The 15,980-nt window shown below is 45.2% G+C and overlaps 2 protein-coding genes and 1 long non-coding RNA gene across 14 annotated transcripts in view; 2 read left to right on the top strand and 1 right to left on the bottom strand.

Moving 5' to 3' along the window:
* The window catches only part of LOC106999362 (uncharacterized), a 154,871-nt gene that overhangs the window by 7,803 nt on the left and 131,088 nt on the right, over positions 1–15,980 (top strand). For 2 of the 5 annotated variants that reach the window (XM_077940740.1, XM_028851442.2), the window contains exon 2: positions 2,334–2,584. In XM_077940740.1, coding sequence (XP_077796866.1) covers positions 2,334–2,584 — 251 coding nt within the window. Of the gene's footprint in view, positions 1–2,333; positions 2,585–14,405; positions 14,545–15,844; positions 15,977–15,980 lie in introns of those variants that run through there. The other 3 variants (XM_077940739.1, XR_003731535.2, XR_013396133.1) reach the window with 3 other exon arrangements.
* Positions 254–15,959, bottom strand: DHRS4 (dehydrogenase/reductase (SDR family) member 4). 8 transcript variants are annotated; one of them, NM_001194475.3, is given in 8 exon segments: positions 254–773; positions 2,280–2,335; positions 2,809–2,943; positions 3,238–3,289; positions 3,389–3,459; positions 9,528–9,629; positions 14,088–14,265; positions 15,377–15,560. In NM_001194475.3, coding segments are annotated over 8 exon segments (837 nt in total). In that variant the 5' UTR covers positions 15,505–15,560; the 3' UTR covers positions 254–658.
* LOC144330189 (uncharacterized) lies at positions 9,916–14,281 on the top strand. Its single transcript, XR_013396136.1, has 2 exons — positions 9,916–10,026; positions 11,707–14,281. It is a non-coding gene; the product is annotated as an uncharacterized LOC144330189 (long non-coding RNA).

Below are 15,980 nucleotides of genomic sequence, written 5' to 3'. Positions count from 1 at the left end.
GGCGGGGAGGTGTTAGAGAGTTCATCCTTCCCCACCCTCGCCAGCCTGGCCCTGCCTCAGGGATTCCCGTGGCGTCCTGGCAGTTCCCGTGCCACCTTCCTTCCAGTTGGCAGCTCTGCAGACACCTCCACCCCTGAACATCACGCTCAGGTCCTGGAGACAGGGAGGAGGGCTGGGGGATCCAGAGATCCAGCCTGGCCAGACTTCTGCTCTCTGCTCAGCTAAGCACCCCACACTGAGAAATGAACAGGTAGATTCGAAGCCGCGCAATCATCTGCATTTTATTTGCGCCTCATTTGCAAGTTGTTAATTTGCAACTCTGCTCCTTCCACTCCAGCTTCCTTCTCTCCCATCTCCCCTCAAATTCCCCAGTGGCCCGGGCAAAAAATATCTGTTGGTCTTTGCCAAGGTAGACTCAGCCTTAGCAGGCCTGTCCTGTGTTCTCAGGGGAGGCCTTTACCCAAGGGCACAGCAACAGCAGGAATCCTGAGTAAGACGCCAACTTGACGGCAGGGAAGGCTGGATCTTGTCACAGGGCAGAATTCATTTTGTGAGGTGAACAGTAAGGTGAGCAGAGGTGGAAAAGGCCAGTTTATGAATGCAGAAACAGCACCAGGAGCTAAAGCCCAAAACTGCCCCGTGGGCTGTCTCCGGGTCCTCAGAGGCGGGATGGGGTTCCTCCACCCACCACCACTGTCTCCCCAGTGATGTAGCTGGCATCTTCAGAGCACAGGAAAGACACGATGCCAGCACAATCCTCTGGCTCGCCTAACCTGGGGAATAGGGGAAGAAAGGAAGGGAGTAAAAATAAAATAGTTCTGGCCCCTTCACCTGGGACACAGGGAATGAAGTTTGCTTAATCAAGAATTATCAGATGACTTTTCAGGATCAGTGTACAAGCTTTCTGCCTATCAAATAGGGTTACCATGAGGATATGCTGTTATAATTTAGTAGAAGCATACTGTACTCTGCAAAAACCATTACCCATAATATTCAAATACTATGGAAACATACTGTTTTATAGAGAGCTCAGGACACCAAGATCCAAAGTTATATAGATAAAATGGTGAGCAATTATTTCATACTTCAAAAAAAAAATGGTTTCACATGTGCACACACTAAAGTATCAGGGAGTCTGTGTGACAGTAAATGGTGTGTTTAAAATGATTCCATTTGTACAGGTTCAACTTACAGACGACCTTTTCAGGAATCTATACTTGTCCCTTAAAGTCAGGTTCATTTGGTGAGAATGTGCTAATTCTTTTTTTGTCAGCGATTGCATAGTTAGGGGACACTTAATCTGCCTGCCATAGTATGCTCTAGAGGTGGGCAGAGTGAGTAGCTCAAACCTAGAAGGGCTGAATTAATGGTTCTTCATTCTAGCTGTATCTTGCAATCATTTGAGAAGCTTAAACAAAAAAAGAAAAGACAAAAACAAAAGCCCAGATGGTCAAGTCCTACCTTGGACCAATTAAAAAAGAATCTCTGGGAGTGGGCGGGGCCTGAGCACCTGCAGTTTAAAAAGCTCCACAGGTGATTCTAATGTGAATCCAGGATTGAGCTACATGGGCTGGATCATTCATTGGAGCTCTAGGATGACAATCCCGTGACTTATAAACCAGGCCTGTAGCTGATGCCTGACATCAGAATGGCTTTGGGAAAATTTGGGATGTCTGGACCAGTACAGAGTTAGGCATTGCTGGCATTTGTCCTTGAGGGACAAGATGGAGGAAGTAGATAGTGCCCTGAAGCCAGAAGGTAAAGAGAGGCGGGGAACTTAGAGGAAAGTGAGCTCAACAAAGGTGCTTGAACAGTTCACCCAGCTCACTGGGGAAGAAAGTAACTCCTTAGGCAAGGGGAGTTTGGGGCTTAGTAAAGCTCTTCATTCTTTTCATTTGGATTGTAGATCATCAACCTGAGTTTTGTAAACATGTGTCATTATTCATGGGAACTAAAAATGCATGGTTTTGGTTTTGGTCCCTGGTCTCCAAGGATGCTCAGAGGTGGAGGCAATCCCCCAGATGGAGAGAGGACTCAGGGCTTCTCCCAGAGCTTTGCACTCCTGAAACCCTGATATCTCTGAGTTTACATTTTGAAAGGGAAGCTGACTTCTTGCTTAGGCCACTGCAGTGTTAGTGTTTATGAATTTGTGGTCTGTGAGGAAGAGGAGAGCCTGCCTGTGTTATCTGTGGGACTGAGACAGCGGGCTGTGGGCTGCTAGAGACCAGACCTTTCCATCCCCATGCCTTTTAGGGCCCTTGATCCCATAATAGTTTTACCTTCTTATCTTCAGGGTTTCTTTCATTCTTTCCTCTTTTTCCTTGTCCATCCAGAACTGCAGGAAGAAGGGAAATCTCTTTATGTTTAAGAAGAGGAAAGTGAGGAACAAAAAAGAAAGAAACTGCCCGTCCTCATGGCAACAGAAAGTAAGGATGGAGAGACTTCCCTCTTTCACTTCCTATTTTTTTTTTTCTAGCTTCCAGCTCTCCCCACTGCCCTCATGTGTTTCATTTGTTTCAGGTTCTAGTGATGCATTTTGCTGCATCTCTCCAATTCTCATCCATGGAAGGAGAGAGGAAGCAGTGTGAGTAGAGTCTGAATACCTCAGTCTCCACCCTATGCCTTAGGAATGGTGTGACTGGAGTCTGGCTTGGAAAGGGCAGCTGGTACAGAGAGGGAATATGGAAAAGCCAAGGGAAGGAGAACGGAGTGGTTGAGAGTTCAGGAATCAGGTACTGGGCTTCCCCGTCCAAGAAGATGGATGCCTTTTAAGGGGTTCCAGTGGGATGCAGAGCTCTCCTTCCTCACCATCCTGCTGAAGCTGGTCTTGATAAGTCCAGGTGCTAGGCAGTTCACCCTAATGTTCCTTGGGGCCAGCTCTATGGCCAGGGTCTTGGTGAGGCCCAGCAAAGCTGTTTTACTGACATTGTAAGGAGTGAAGCCCTGGAGATAGAAAACAATGGGTTAGACTCATAATTTCCAGGTCACTCTGGGTTCTAATAACTAGACATAAAGGGCAGTGCTCAATAGGGATCTCCTGTAATGGAGGGGCACAGTTAGGAAACTGTCTTGTGGCTAAACCTCCCTTAGGTTATGGTTTGTGGAGGCAAGGCATCTATTTTGTGGGCAGGGACTTGGTGGTGTGATTCTAAAAGGGGACACAAACTTCTTTGGGTAACAGTTGGGGTGGAAAGATGTACAGGATGGGATGGAAGGGGCAGTCAAAAGGGTTCTTACAGGAGATGGACTGAAGGCTGCTATGGAGGCCACTGTCACCACTGAGCCGCCTCTGGAAAAAGAAGAGAGCTGACGGTCTTCCCAGCGTGGACCACTGCCCTCAGCCCGTGTGGGGTCCCATCTCACCCAGGCTCTCCCTCACTCTCTGTACCCTCGTTTCTCCATTTCTGGCACCACTGCCTTTGTCATCAGGGCTGGGGCCTTCACATTAATGTCCAGAGTCTGAAGCCAAGAGAAGAAGGGGAAACAGCATGAGTGAAGAGCACTGGAGGAGGCATGGCAATGAGGAGTTAGAGTGGGTTCCTAGGATGTTTGTCAGAGCTGACGAAGATCTTAGGATGATTCAGCTGCATCTTGCACATGAAGAAACTGAGGTTCAGGGAGAAGTAGCTCTCACCAGCTGCTCAGCTAGATAATGATACATTAGGTTCAGGTGAGAAAAAATGGAGCCTGGTTCATCTTGTTTCGTCACCAGCCAAGTATGATGTGGCCCAGAAGGGGCCTAAATCCTCAGGGCTCCTTTGGATTTGAGCTGCGTTTTCTGCGTTTCTTCAAAGTAGGGAAAGTCTGCAATTGTCAGCCTCCTGGACTTGCCCTAGAGTGGGCCATGGTTCTCAGGGAAAATGTGGCCTGACCTTGGATACCTGGGGTTGTTCTAGCACTTCTCTGGCTTCTGTGCTTAAGGAGTGAGATGCTCTTGGCCCTCTAGGATGGACTGCCTGGCTAGACCTGATTAGAAAGTGGGATCATGAGGAGGCACCTTCTGGGGAAGCTGGGGGACAGGCTATAATCAGAATCCCCACATCCATAATGTAAAACAAATGTGTTACATTGTTCTAGACAACTGCTTATATTAAAATATTTCAGTCTTACAGAAAAATTGGTAATAGAAATACAACGAATATCTGGAGATCGTTCACTTAGATTCACCAATTGTTCACATTGTGTTCCATTTGTCCTCTCTGTAGATCTGTACAGTTTTTTAAATGAACCACTGAAACTCAGTTGCAAGTTTTCTGTAAGATTTTATATAATAAAATGAAAAATTACTAAGAACACAAATAAAAAAATAAAAATGTAAATTAAAAAAAAGAAACTCAGGGCTGGTCATGGTGGCTCATGCCTGTAATCCCTGCGCTTCGGGAGGCCAAGGTGGGTGGACCACTTTGAGGTCAGGAGTTTGAGACCAGCCTGGGCAACATGGCAAACTTCGTCTGTACTAAAAATACAAGAATTAGCCGGATGTGGTAGCGTGTGCCTGTAGTCCCAGCTACTCAGGAGGATGAGACGGCAGAATAGCTGGAACCCAGGAGGTGGAGGTTGCAGTGAGCTGAGATAGCACCACTGCACTCCAACCTGGGGAATAGTGTGAGGCTCCATCACAAAAATAAATACATAAATAAAATAAAATAAGTAAACTCAGTTGCAGATATTACAATGCTCTATCCCTAAATACTTATCATACATTTCCAGAGAGTAACGATGTTCTTTTACACAACCATAATCTGTTATCACAACCAAGAGTCTGACAATGATGATAATGCTATCTAATATATTGGCCTCATTTGTCCCCCAAATGTGTGTTGTGTTTTTTAAAGTCCAGAGCTCAATCAAGGATCAGCCATTATGTTTGCATTTGATGTACTGTGATAGTTTAAAAGATATATAAAAGAAAATTTATAGACACATCTCATTTTATTATGCTTTGCAGATACTGTGTGTTTTCTTTTTTTTTTACAAATTGAAGTTTCATGGCAACCCTGCGCTAATTGGAGTCATTTTTCCAATTGCATGTGCTGACTTTGTCTCTGGGTCACATTTCAGTAATTCTTGGAATATTTCAGACTTTTTCATTATTATTATATCTGTTATGGTGATCTGTGGTCAGTGATCTTTCATGTTTTTATTATAATTGTTTTGGGATACCACAAACCACACCCAGAAAAGAAGGTGAACTTAATCGATAAATGTTGTACGTTCTGACTGCTCTGCCCTTCTCCCATCTCTCTTCCTCTCTGTAGGCCTCCATATTCCCTGAGACACATTTATATTGAAATTAGACCAATTAATAACCATATAATGGCCTCTAAGTGTTCAAGTGAAAGGAAGAGTCACACATCTTGCACTTTAAATCAAAGGCTAGAAATAATTGAGCTTAGTGAGGAAGGCATGTTGAAAGCTGAGGCAGGCTGAAAGCTAGGCCATGTGCACCAGTTAGCCAAATTGTGAGTGCAAAGGAAAAATTCTTGAAGGAAATTAAAAGTGCTACTTCTGTGAACACATAAATGATAAGAAAGCAAAACAGCTTTATTGTTAATATAGAGAGAAAGTTCTAGTGTTCTGGATAGAAGATCAAACTAGCCACAACATTCCCTTAAGCCAAAGCCTAATCAGAAAAAGGCCCTAACTTTTTAATTCTTTGAAGGCTGAGAGAGGTGAGGAAGCTCCAGAAGAAAAGTTGGAAGCTAGCAGAGGTTGGTTCATGAGGTTTAAGACGCCATCTCTGTAACATAAAAGTGCAAGGTGAAGCAGCAAGTGCTGATGTAGAAGCTGCAGCAAGTTATCCAGAAGATCTAGCTAAGATCAGTGATGAAGGTGGCTACACCAAACAATAGGTTTTCCTGTAGATGAAACAACCTTCTAGTGGAAGAAGGTGCCCTGTAGGGCTTTAATGGCTAGAGAGGAGAAGTCAACGCCTGGCTTCAAAACTTCAAAGGACAGGCTTATTCTCTTGTTAGGGTCTAATGCAGCCAGTGACTTTAAGTTGAAGCCAATGCTCATTTACCATTCTGAAAATTCTATGGCTCTCAAGATTTATGCTAAATCTACTCTGCCCATGCTCTATAAATGGAAAACAAAGCCTGAATAAGAGTACATTTGTTTATAGCATGGTTAACTGAACATTTAAAGCTCACTGTTGATAGCTACTGCTCAGAAAAAGATTCCTTTCAAACTATTACTGCTCATTGACAATGCAACTGGTCAGTCAAAAACTCTGATGGAGATGTACAAGGAGATTAATGTTGTTTTTATGCCTGCTAACACAACGTCCATTCTGTAGTCCATGGATCAGGGGGTACCTCTGACTTGCAAGTCTTATTATTTAAGAAATACATTTTGTAAGGCTGTAACTGCCATAGATAGTGATTCCTCTGATGGATCACAGCAAAGTTAACTGACACTTTCTGAAAAGGATTCACCATTCTAGATGCCATTAAGAATATTTGTGATTCATGGGAGGAGGTCAAAATATCTACATTAACAGGAGTCTGGAAAAAGTTGATTCCAACCCTCATGGATGACGTGGAGGGGTTCAAGACTGCATCAGAGTAAGGAACTGCAGATGTGGTGGAAATAGCAAGAGATCCAGAAGTAGAGCCTGAAGATGGGACTGCATTGCTGCAATCTCACGACAAAATGTAAACGGCTGAGGAGTGGCTTCTTATGGATAAGCAAAGAAAGTGGTTTCTTCGATGGAATCTATTTCTGGTGAAGATGCCACGAACATTGTTGAAATCACAACACGAGATTTAGAATATTACATGAACTTAGTTGATTAAGCAGTGGCAGAGTTTGATAGGATTGACTCCAATTTTGAAAGAAGCTCTACTGTGGGTAAATGCTATGAAACAGCATTGCATGCTACAGAGAAATCTTTTGTGAAAGGAAGAATCAACTGATGTGGCAAACTTCACTGCTGGCTTATTTGAAGAGATTGCCACAGCCACCCCAGCCTTCAGGAACACCACCCTAAGTCAGCCACCATCAATGTGGAGACAAGACCCTCCACCAGCAAAAAGATTACAGCTTCTGAAGTCTCAGATGATTGTTAGCATTTTTTAGCAATAAACTATTTTAAACTTTAGATACATACATATATTTTAAGAGATAATACTACTGCTCATTTAATAGACTACCATTAGATGACCATTATAGTGTAAACATAACTTTTATATGCACTGGGAAACCAAAAAATTCATGTGACTGGCTTTATTATAATATTGAATTTATTGTGGTGCCTGGAACCAGACCCACAATATCTCCGAGGTGTGCCTGTACTTAGTGTAAAACTGACTTTCATATGGTCTCTATTCAGACTGTTCACGAAAGATGTTCCTCTATTTTAAAGAGTATAAGAATCTGGCTGGGTGCGGTGGCTCGTGCCTGTAATCCCAATACTTTGGGAGGCCAAGGTGGGGGGATCTGTTGAGGCCAGGAATTTGAGACCAGCCTGGGCAACACAGTGAAACCCCATCTCTAATAAAAATACAAAAAATTAGCCTGGTGTGGTGGCACATGCCTGTAGTCCAGGGTACTTCAGGAGCTGAGGTTGAACCTGGGAGGCAGAGGTTGCAGTGAGCTGAGATCGCACTATAGCACTCCAGCCTTGGTGACACAGCAAGGAAAAAAGAAATGAAAAAAAAAAAAAGAAAAGAAAAAGGCAAAAAAGACAGGGCAAGACTGTCTAAGAAAGGAAAGAAAGAAGCCAACCTTAAATGGTTAGCAGCAAATCTTTGGGTAGTTTTGAAGAAAAGATGGTTTAAGAAAGAGAAGTCATTTTGATGATAATTCCTAAGAAGGAAGGTTTTGTTGTCATTGTTGTTGTTGTTGTTGTTTTTTTTTTTTTTTTTTTTTGGAGACGGAGTCTCGCTCTGTCGCCCAGGCTGGAGTGCTATGGCCGGATCTCAGCTCACTGCAAGCTCCGCCTCCCGGGTCTACGCCATTCTCCTGCCTCAGCCCCCCCCCCCCCCCCCCCCCCCCGAGTAGCTGGGACTACAGGCACCTGCCACCTCGCCCGGCTAGTTTTTTGTATTTTTTAGTAGAGATGGGGTTTCACTGTGTTAGCCAGGATGGTCTCGATCTCCTGACCTCGTGATCCGCCCGTCTCGGCCTCCCAAAGTGCTGGGATTACAGGCTTGAGCCACCGCGCCCGGCCCTGTTGTTGTTTTTAATATAGACAAAAGGTCTCGTTGTGTTGCCCAGGCTTCGCTCAAACTAGCTCATCTAGAATCAAAAACTAGCTCACTGAAGAACATTTTGGCACTTTGGTCTTTATGTGTATGAAACACTAGTAAATAAATCACAGTATTTTCACAACCTGATACTTTAGTGTTGAGAAATTTTTGATGACATCTGATATAGTTGGTATGTTTGTGCCCTGTAAGTCCCATGTTGAAATGTGATCACCAATGTTCAAGGTGGGACCTGGTGTGAGGTGTTTGGGTCACGGGGGTGGATCCCTTATGAATGGCTTGGTGCCCTGCCTGTGGCAATGAGTGAGTTCTCACTCTATTAGTTCATGCCAGGACTACTTGTTTAAAACAGACTGGTTTCTCTCTCTTGCTTCCTCTCTTGCCATGTGACACCCTGCTCCCTTTTTCCTTCTGCCATGATTGTAAGCTTCCTGAGGCCTCATCAGAAGCAGATACTGGCACCATGCTTCTTGTACAGTCTGCAGTATTGTAAGCCAAAACAAACTTCTTTTCTTTATGAATTGCCCAGCTCAGGTATTCCTTTATAGCAACACAGAACAGACTAATACAACATCAGAGTAAAAAGCAAAACCATGAGAAATCATAAAAAATTAGCATTTCCAAATCATGTGGGAATATTAACCTTAATAAACAAAAACAAATATTTTAATTAAAACTTTGTAATTAAATATGTGTGAAATATATTATGAATATAATGTAATTATACATTTTCACATAAAACCCAATATTCTACCACTTGAATTTAGACATCCGGATCTCAGATTTTCTTGACATTGCAGCTAAGAAGAAACTAGTACGGGTTTTTATTTTTTATTTTTAAAGGGTGTATGTTATAAAGTGGCAACTGCTCATTTCACCAGAATCAGTATTTTAAATAACTAGCAGCATTTAATATTTCCCAACTAATAAAAAAGATTACTTTTTGTCCACTGAAAGGGGACAGGTGGGTGTGTAAATTTAAGTGTTGTAGTTGTTGGCATATTAGCTGCTATGTCTCTGGTGGAAATCAGCCACATAGAAGAGCATACTGGGGAAGAAGCCTGGGGAGGGGAGTAGACTACAGAGAGTGAAGAGCAAATACGAGCAGTCAGAACTAGGAGTAGCAGAAATGAATAAGAAGGGCAGGGATAGAGCTACCCCCCCCCCCGCCCTTTACCAGGTGTGCTCCACGTGTGTGGCACATGGCAAAGAGTCCTCACATTTACACTGCCCTTGACAAACACATTCTAAAAGCAGATGGAGTTTGTACTGAATGTGTTCTGAGGCCCGCCCCCTGCTGATTTAATCCCCTCTCACCTTGTCCCACACCTCCTCGGTGATATCCATTAGGCTTCCAAAGAAAGGGTTGACAGCAGCATTGGAGACTAGGATATCGATACCTCCATGAAGCTTCACAGCCTAGAGAGAGGGGGTGAGGTCTGGACCAGGGCTGCAGTAAGTAAGGGAGGTGCATTTACCCATGTTGATAAAAACTTTCTTTTGAGTTATGCCCTGTGGGTCACGCCTGTAATCATGGCACTTTGGGAGGCCAAGGTGGGCGGATCACTTGAGCTGAGGAGTTTGAGGGAAGCTAGAGCCACATAGCGAGACCTTGTCTTTATATTAAAAAAAAAAAAAAACAATGACAACAAAACCTTCCTTCTTAGGAACTATCATCAAAATAAGTTCTCTTTCCTAAAACATCTTTTTTTTTTTTTTTGAAAACTACCCTAAGATCTGCTGCTAACCATTTAAGGTTGGCTTCCTTCTTTCTTTTTTAGACGGAGTCTTGCTCTGTCACCCAGGCTGGAGTACAGTGGCATGATCTCAGCTCACTGCAGCCTTGATCTACTGGGTTCAAGCCATCCTCTTGCCTCAGTCCCCAAAGTAGTCGGGAGTATAAGTACTTGCCACCACACCCCGCCAATTTTTGTATTTTTTGTAGAGACAGGGTCTTGCCCTGTTGCCGAGGCTGGTCTGGAACTCCTGAGCTCAAGCCATTCACCTGCCTCAGTATCCGAAATTGTTACAGGTGCGAGCCACCAGGAAGTTTGTCTTATATTTTTTTACAGTCTTTTCTTCCCACCTCCTATTCTTCTAAGGCTGTCTCTGACCCTTTGCGCTTTTCTTTACACTTGCCCTTTGGGACGCTCCTTCATTCTCATGATTTCAAGTCTCACCTCAAAATCTATTTCTAGACCCCTCCTCTTCCTTTCACAGTGAGTTCCACCCCCATTTCTCCAAGTGCTTACTGTCCAGTTCTCCTTGAATAAGTTACCCTTATCTCAAAGTCAATCTGTCCACACTTACCTGAATGGAAAAACGGGCTTAAATAGAGCTGAAGAAAGTTACCCTGGAGGGGCCTTTGAGATCATCTATTCCAATGTCCTTAAGGTGGAGATGATGAAACAGGTTCTGGGAATTTTCTCAAGATCATATAGTTCAGTAGTGACACACTGAGGGTAGCTAAGAACAGGAAGCCTGCTTATTCTGTGTTTGGGAAAGTGATTTGCTCAGGGCACAAAGCTAGTTAGCAGTGGATGAACTGAGGTCAGTCTCCCATTCTGTAGCACACTGCTAATTCATAAGAGCCCTCTGAAAGTGAGTTGGGGTCATTAGGAAACTGACTGCCCAGGAGAGCCATGATGGGAGAAGATACCAGCCTGAATTTAAAGCAATTCCATATTTAGTTATGATGTCATTTTCCCTGTCTCTGTCTCTCTCTTTTGACCTGAAGGCATGAAAGATTCAAGGTAGAAACTGACATTTAAACTGAGAAAGCCAAGAAAGGCAACATCTCACCTCCTTAATCAGTTATAAGTAGGTAGTGAGGTGTGTGCTAGAGTAATGAATGGCCAAGCAGAATCTGCCAACAAGAGTTTTCAGTACAAAGTGACCCTGAAACCATACTTTACATTTGCCCGGAACTGGCAATTTTGATGCCTTGGGCAAGCAGCAGTACATGGGCCCTTGGTCAACTTTGTGCTTCAGACTTGGCACACAGAGGGGTGTTACTAACAATGTACACCATCTGCTAGCTTCCCGTTTTAACTAATTATTCTTGTTAACTAGGTGCTAAACTCAGTTGTTTCTAGATGGTTGAAGGAATGCCTGGGCTGTCAATGTGTAAATCTAATAAAATTTACAGTCATATAATCTTTTAAAACCAGTATTAATACTTTCCTGCACCCTTTAAATTTTGGCATAAAGCCCAGTCACCTGCCTTGGTTTTGTCTCTCACCAATGGACTTGTTACCAGGGAGGTGCAGAGTAAGTTAATAAGTGATGTGCGCTGTGCTGAGTTCACATGTTTTTGGGCTGGGTGAGGACAGTGGATTGCTCTAGAATCACCTGGAGACATTTTCTACTCTGCAGTATACCTCATGCCTGTAGTCCTAGCCACTTGGGATGCTGAGGTGGCAGGATTGCTTGAGTTCAGGGGTTGGAGGTTACAGTGAGCTATGATCATGCCACTGCACTCCAGCCTGGGAAACAGAGTGAGGCCTTGTCTTTGGAAAAAAAAAAAGTATCTAAGTCTTGTTCTAAATTGTGTGATCACTACACTAAAGCGGTTAGGAGCTGTTTGCTCTGTGTTCTGATAGTTATACATTTTTAAGAAAAAATATAATCAAGCAGATAGGCAGCTAATCTGGTTTCCGCTTACCACACACTTAGAAGCTTTGTGGTGCAGATGAGGAGGCCACTGGGTAGTAACCATTCTCAGGGCAGTGGCTTTTCTCATTGCAGGGTAACATGTGGCAATTGGCAGAAGACATTTCAAATAGCTGACAAGTATTCTATCATTCTCCTCTCTGACAATGGTCACACAAACTACCTGAGAGTCATTTTTGACTTCGCTCGTGTTTCCCACTTTTTGACATGTGGTTGGAAAATCTTGGTCCGTTCCCACTAAATGTCTCTTGGGCACATCTGTTCCGGTCCCACCACCACTGCTCTAAACCTGGATGACAGCAACAGCTTCCTCACTGATACCCTGGATTCAGTGTCTTCTTTGTATATCCTTCCTACCAGAGCCAGATTATCTTTCTTAATAACCATCTTTCTCTTGCTCAAAACCTCACATGGCTTCTTATTTGCTATAAGGATGTCTAAACATATCCTTTTAAGGTCCTTAACATATCCTTTTAAGAAGCTATTGCCGGGTGCGGTGGCTCATGCCTGTAATCCCAGCACTTTGGGAGGCCGAGGGGGCGGATCACCTGAGGTGAGGAGTTCAAGACCAGCCTGGCCAATATTGTGAAACCCCATCTCTACTAAAATACAAAAATTAGCTGGACGTGGTGGTGGATGCCTGTAATCCTAGCTACTTGGGAAGCTGAGGCATGAGGATTGCTTGAACCTGGAGGCTGAGGTTGCAGTGAGCTAAGATTGTGCCATAGCACTCTAGCCTGGGCAACAAGAGTGAAACTCTGTCTCAAAAAAGAAAAAGAAAAAAAGGATATGGAGGCCCATGGCCTCTATCTTTCCAATGCAGCCCCTTTCCTAGCAGTACTTCTAAGCCTGTGCTCTCCACTGTGGACTGACAGCGCTCCTCTCTTTCCTTCAGTTCCTTCTTGGCTGTCTGCTCATTTTGCGGAGTTATCTGGAACCTCATCTCTATTCCATCTGTCCATTCACATTTATTCCTAATAATAAATAATTCCTAAAAATTAGCTCAAGTACCACTTCTGGGCTAGGCCTGTAGGCCTTGTTAAGTGAACCTAGTGGGGGTCACAGGATGTTTTTCCAGCAGGATTTTGACATTAAATTGCTACTTACATGTCATATAGTTAGTGCTAATTGACCCAGACTCCCAAACAGCTCTTTCCACTATCAGGATCAAGTCCCCAATCTTAGGCTGTGTTCACCAGCCTAGGCCAGGCTTTTTTGGACTCATATTTGTGACTCTCTTGGACTCACATTTGGTTCTTTCCAATGCACATCTGAGCATTTGCCAGACAGTTCCTTAAAAACGGAATTACCCTATACAGTCTACCACACTACCGTCTACTATTGTTAAGATCCTCCTCTTCTAAGAAGATTATGCAAATTATTTCTGCCAACCTTCCAATCTGTTAGCACAATCCCGTACTCTCCATTTTTGGGTAGATTCTCCCTTCCACTCTGGGGAATAAAGTGTGTCCTGAGCCTCAAGGGAAGAGGAGCTTCCTTTGTTGGATGGTTCATATTTTCTTCAGCAGCGGCAAGGCTGGTGTCCACTACTAACTGTGACATTGACTTATATACTTTCTTTGAGACTAAAGTCCAGGACCTGGTAGTCCATAGCCAGCCAATAAAGGAAGGGAGCTTGGGAGGTCTGGGTTGAATCACGGCTCTTTCCTTACTGGCTGTGGGACCTTAGGAAGTAGCTCCAGCTATCTGAGCCAGTCTCTGCAGACTGAGAGAATAGTCCTTGCCTTGCTTGGGTTGTTGTCAGGCCTAGAGACAACCTGTGTAAGGCTCTGAACACAGGAAATGGCACATAATAAGTGGCTGAAACATGGTGGGCTGCTTCCTGAGGTTCCCAGGGACTTGACTCTATAAGCTGAAGAATAGGGGATTGTTTATTAGCTCATGGGTGGGAACATCTATTTTGTGATTGTATTTACCCTTCTCATCTGTCCAATTAGATGGAAAATTACTAGAGAACCAGTACCAACTGTTTCTTTGGGGTACTCAAGGGATGATGCAGGGTTGAAGCATTAGAATGTTTTAAAATTCTCTGACTGAGATGGGATGATTCTCTGAAGTTAGTTTATGAACATAACAGAAAGGCACACAGTAAAAATGTGCTGCTATCCAGGAAAGCAGGGAAGGAGGATCAGGCTGGCTCCCTTTTCCACTTTCTAGCTCTGTGCCTATTTCCCTGCAGCTCACGGTAGCCACCAGCCGCTCCCGGTCCTCCGCCTTCCCCACATGGCACACGGTGCCCGTCACGCTCAGCCCTTCCCCCTGCAGCCTGGCCACCGCCTGGTCCACATTCTGCTGCTTCCGGCTGCTGACGACCACGTGGGCCCCGTCCTGGGCCAAACGCCGGGCAATGGCAAAGCCGATCCTGTGAGCAGAAAGAGACAAAGACTGTCAAGGCCTGTGCAGGGGAAGAGGTGGACAGCATGGGCTCTGAAGACTGCTCGGGTTTGAATTCTGGCTCTTTCTCTATATGATCTCCACGTGTCTCTTCTATGTGTAAAACAGGCTTAATGGCACGGCCATTTTTGGCACTCATTTACTTTTTCTTATGACCTGGACCACAGCCTCAGTTCCCAAGAACTTACATCACTTTCTACAGTTCCCACCATGGGTGACAGGCTTCATCCCCTGTTGGGACTGAGAGGTAAGAAATGAGCTGGGTGTGCAGCAGCCACTTCCATGATTTGAGGGTCTCACTCAGAACAGCTTTGCCCCCAGGTTTCTTTCTTACTAGTCTACAACATTCTCAAAATTCTATCCTTAGTTACTTTTTGGGAACATCTATTTTGTGAAAAGATGGTCTCTGGTCAGAAATGTAAATATTTCCTTTGGAGGAAGAGTTACACATTCTGCACTTGTCAGTCGTTAGCATTTTACCTACGTTTGTATTTTAGTTTTGTGGAGAGCTGGCATCTAGCAAAGTGCTGTAGAAATGAGAACCAAGACAGACAAGAGTGGTGGGTGAGGAACAGGCTGGACAAGGTAGGCCCAGATGTACCGACCTAAACAAAAATCTTGACACATGGCTCTTGTGTCCCATCTAGGTAAGGGGGGGAGGTCCCGGGAGACTTTCTCGTGCCCAAATAGAGTGTCTGGTACATTTTCATAAAGCTGGAGGCCTTGGGATAGGATTTTGAAATCCAGATTCCCTTGGATTTCTAGTTTCTGGTTTTCCCGGACACTAGGTGGAGCTGGTTGACTGGGGCAGCCCAGAACACTGCCGGGACCAGAAAGATGGGGCTGCACAGAGGTGATACAGTTGTGCCAGAGGCAGCAGGGACGCGAACCTGGCAAGGGAGGGTCCAGGGCCAGGGGATTCGGAGGGGCTTCAGGCGGACCACGCGGCTGCTTTTTTCCAGGGTCAGATTTTGGCCGCGTGTGAGGTCTGAGAACAGGGGCACCGGAGGCCGAGGATGAGAGGCCAGTGCCTGTTTCCAGGCAGCCAGGGCCTCAGAAACTCCCGCCGGAGCACTCACCCGTCGGTGGAGGCGGTTACCAGGGCCACCTTATTCGCGAGCGGGTCCCGGCGGGTCATCCCGGAGCTGGCCATCCGCACCGAATTCCAAGCCCGGACACAGAGGTCTAGCAGCCCCGCCTTGTGCATGGCTCAGACCAGCAAGTCTGGGTTCCACTCCTTCCAGCGGAGGTGACAGAGAGTAGGGCGAAGGGCAGGACCAAGGGCTAAGGGCAGGACGAAGGGCGGGCCGCTTCCCTGCCCGCCCCCTCCCTGTCCTTGGCCCGCTGGAAGTCCTCTGTGGAGGCGCTCGCCTCCCTCCGCCGCTGCTCCCCGCAGCCAGCTACGTTCCGCCCGACTGGGGCTTGCCTTCCCGGGCTAGCTGGTGACCAAAGCGCTCTCTGTTCAAGTTTTCTATAGGGCTCGCCCCTCCCCTGGCCCCTGCAGGAACCCGCAGACTTTGGCCGCTGCCCTTCTACATCTCCTTGCCCACGTTTTTCTTCTGCGGGAAGTGGGGGTTTTGAGTTGCTTTTGCTTCTTCAGAATTTCTTCTCCAAGAAAGTCTGGGTCAATGTATGTGATAGCCCACAGTAGGACAAATGTTTTGAGACTTCCCGTGGAGGTGA

Source organism: Macaca mulatta, chromosome 7 (assembly GCF_049350105.2).
Source record: "Macaca mulatta isolate MMU2019108-1 chromosome 7, T2T-MMU8v2.0, whole genome shotgun sequence".
In the NCBI taxonomy this organism is placed as follows: domain Eukaryota; kingdom Metazoa; phylum Chordata; class Mammalia; order Primates; family Cercopithecidae; genus Macaca; species Macaca mulatta.
Note: the sequence above shows the minus strand (reverse complement) of the source record. Positions and strands in the feature narration are given on the sequence as shown.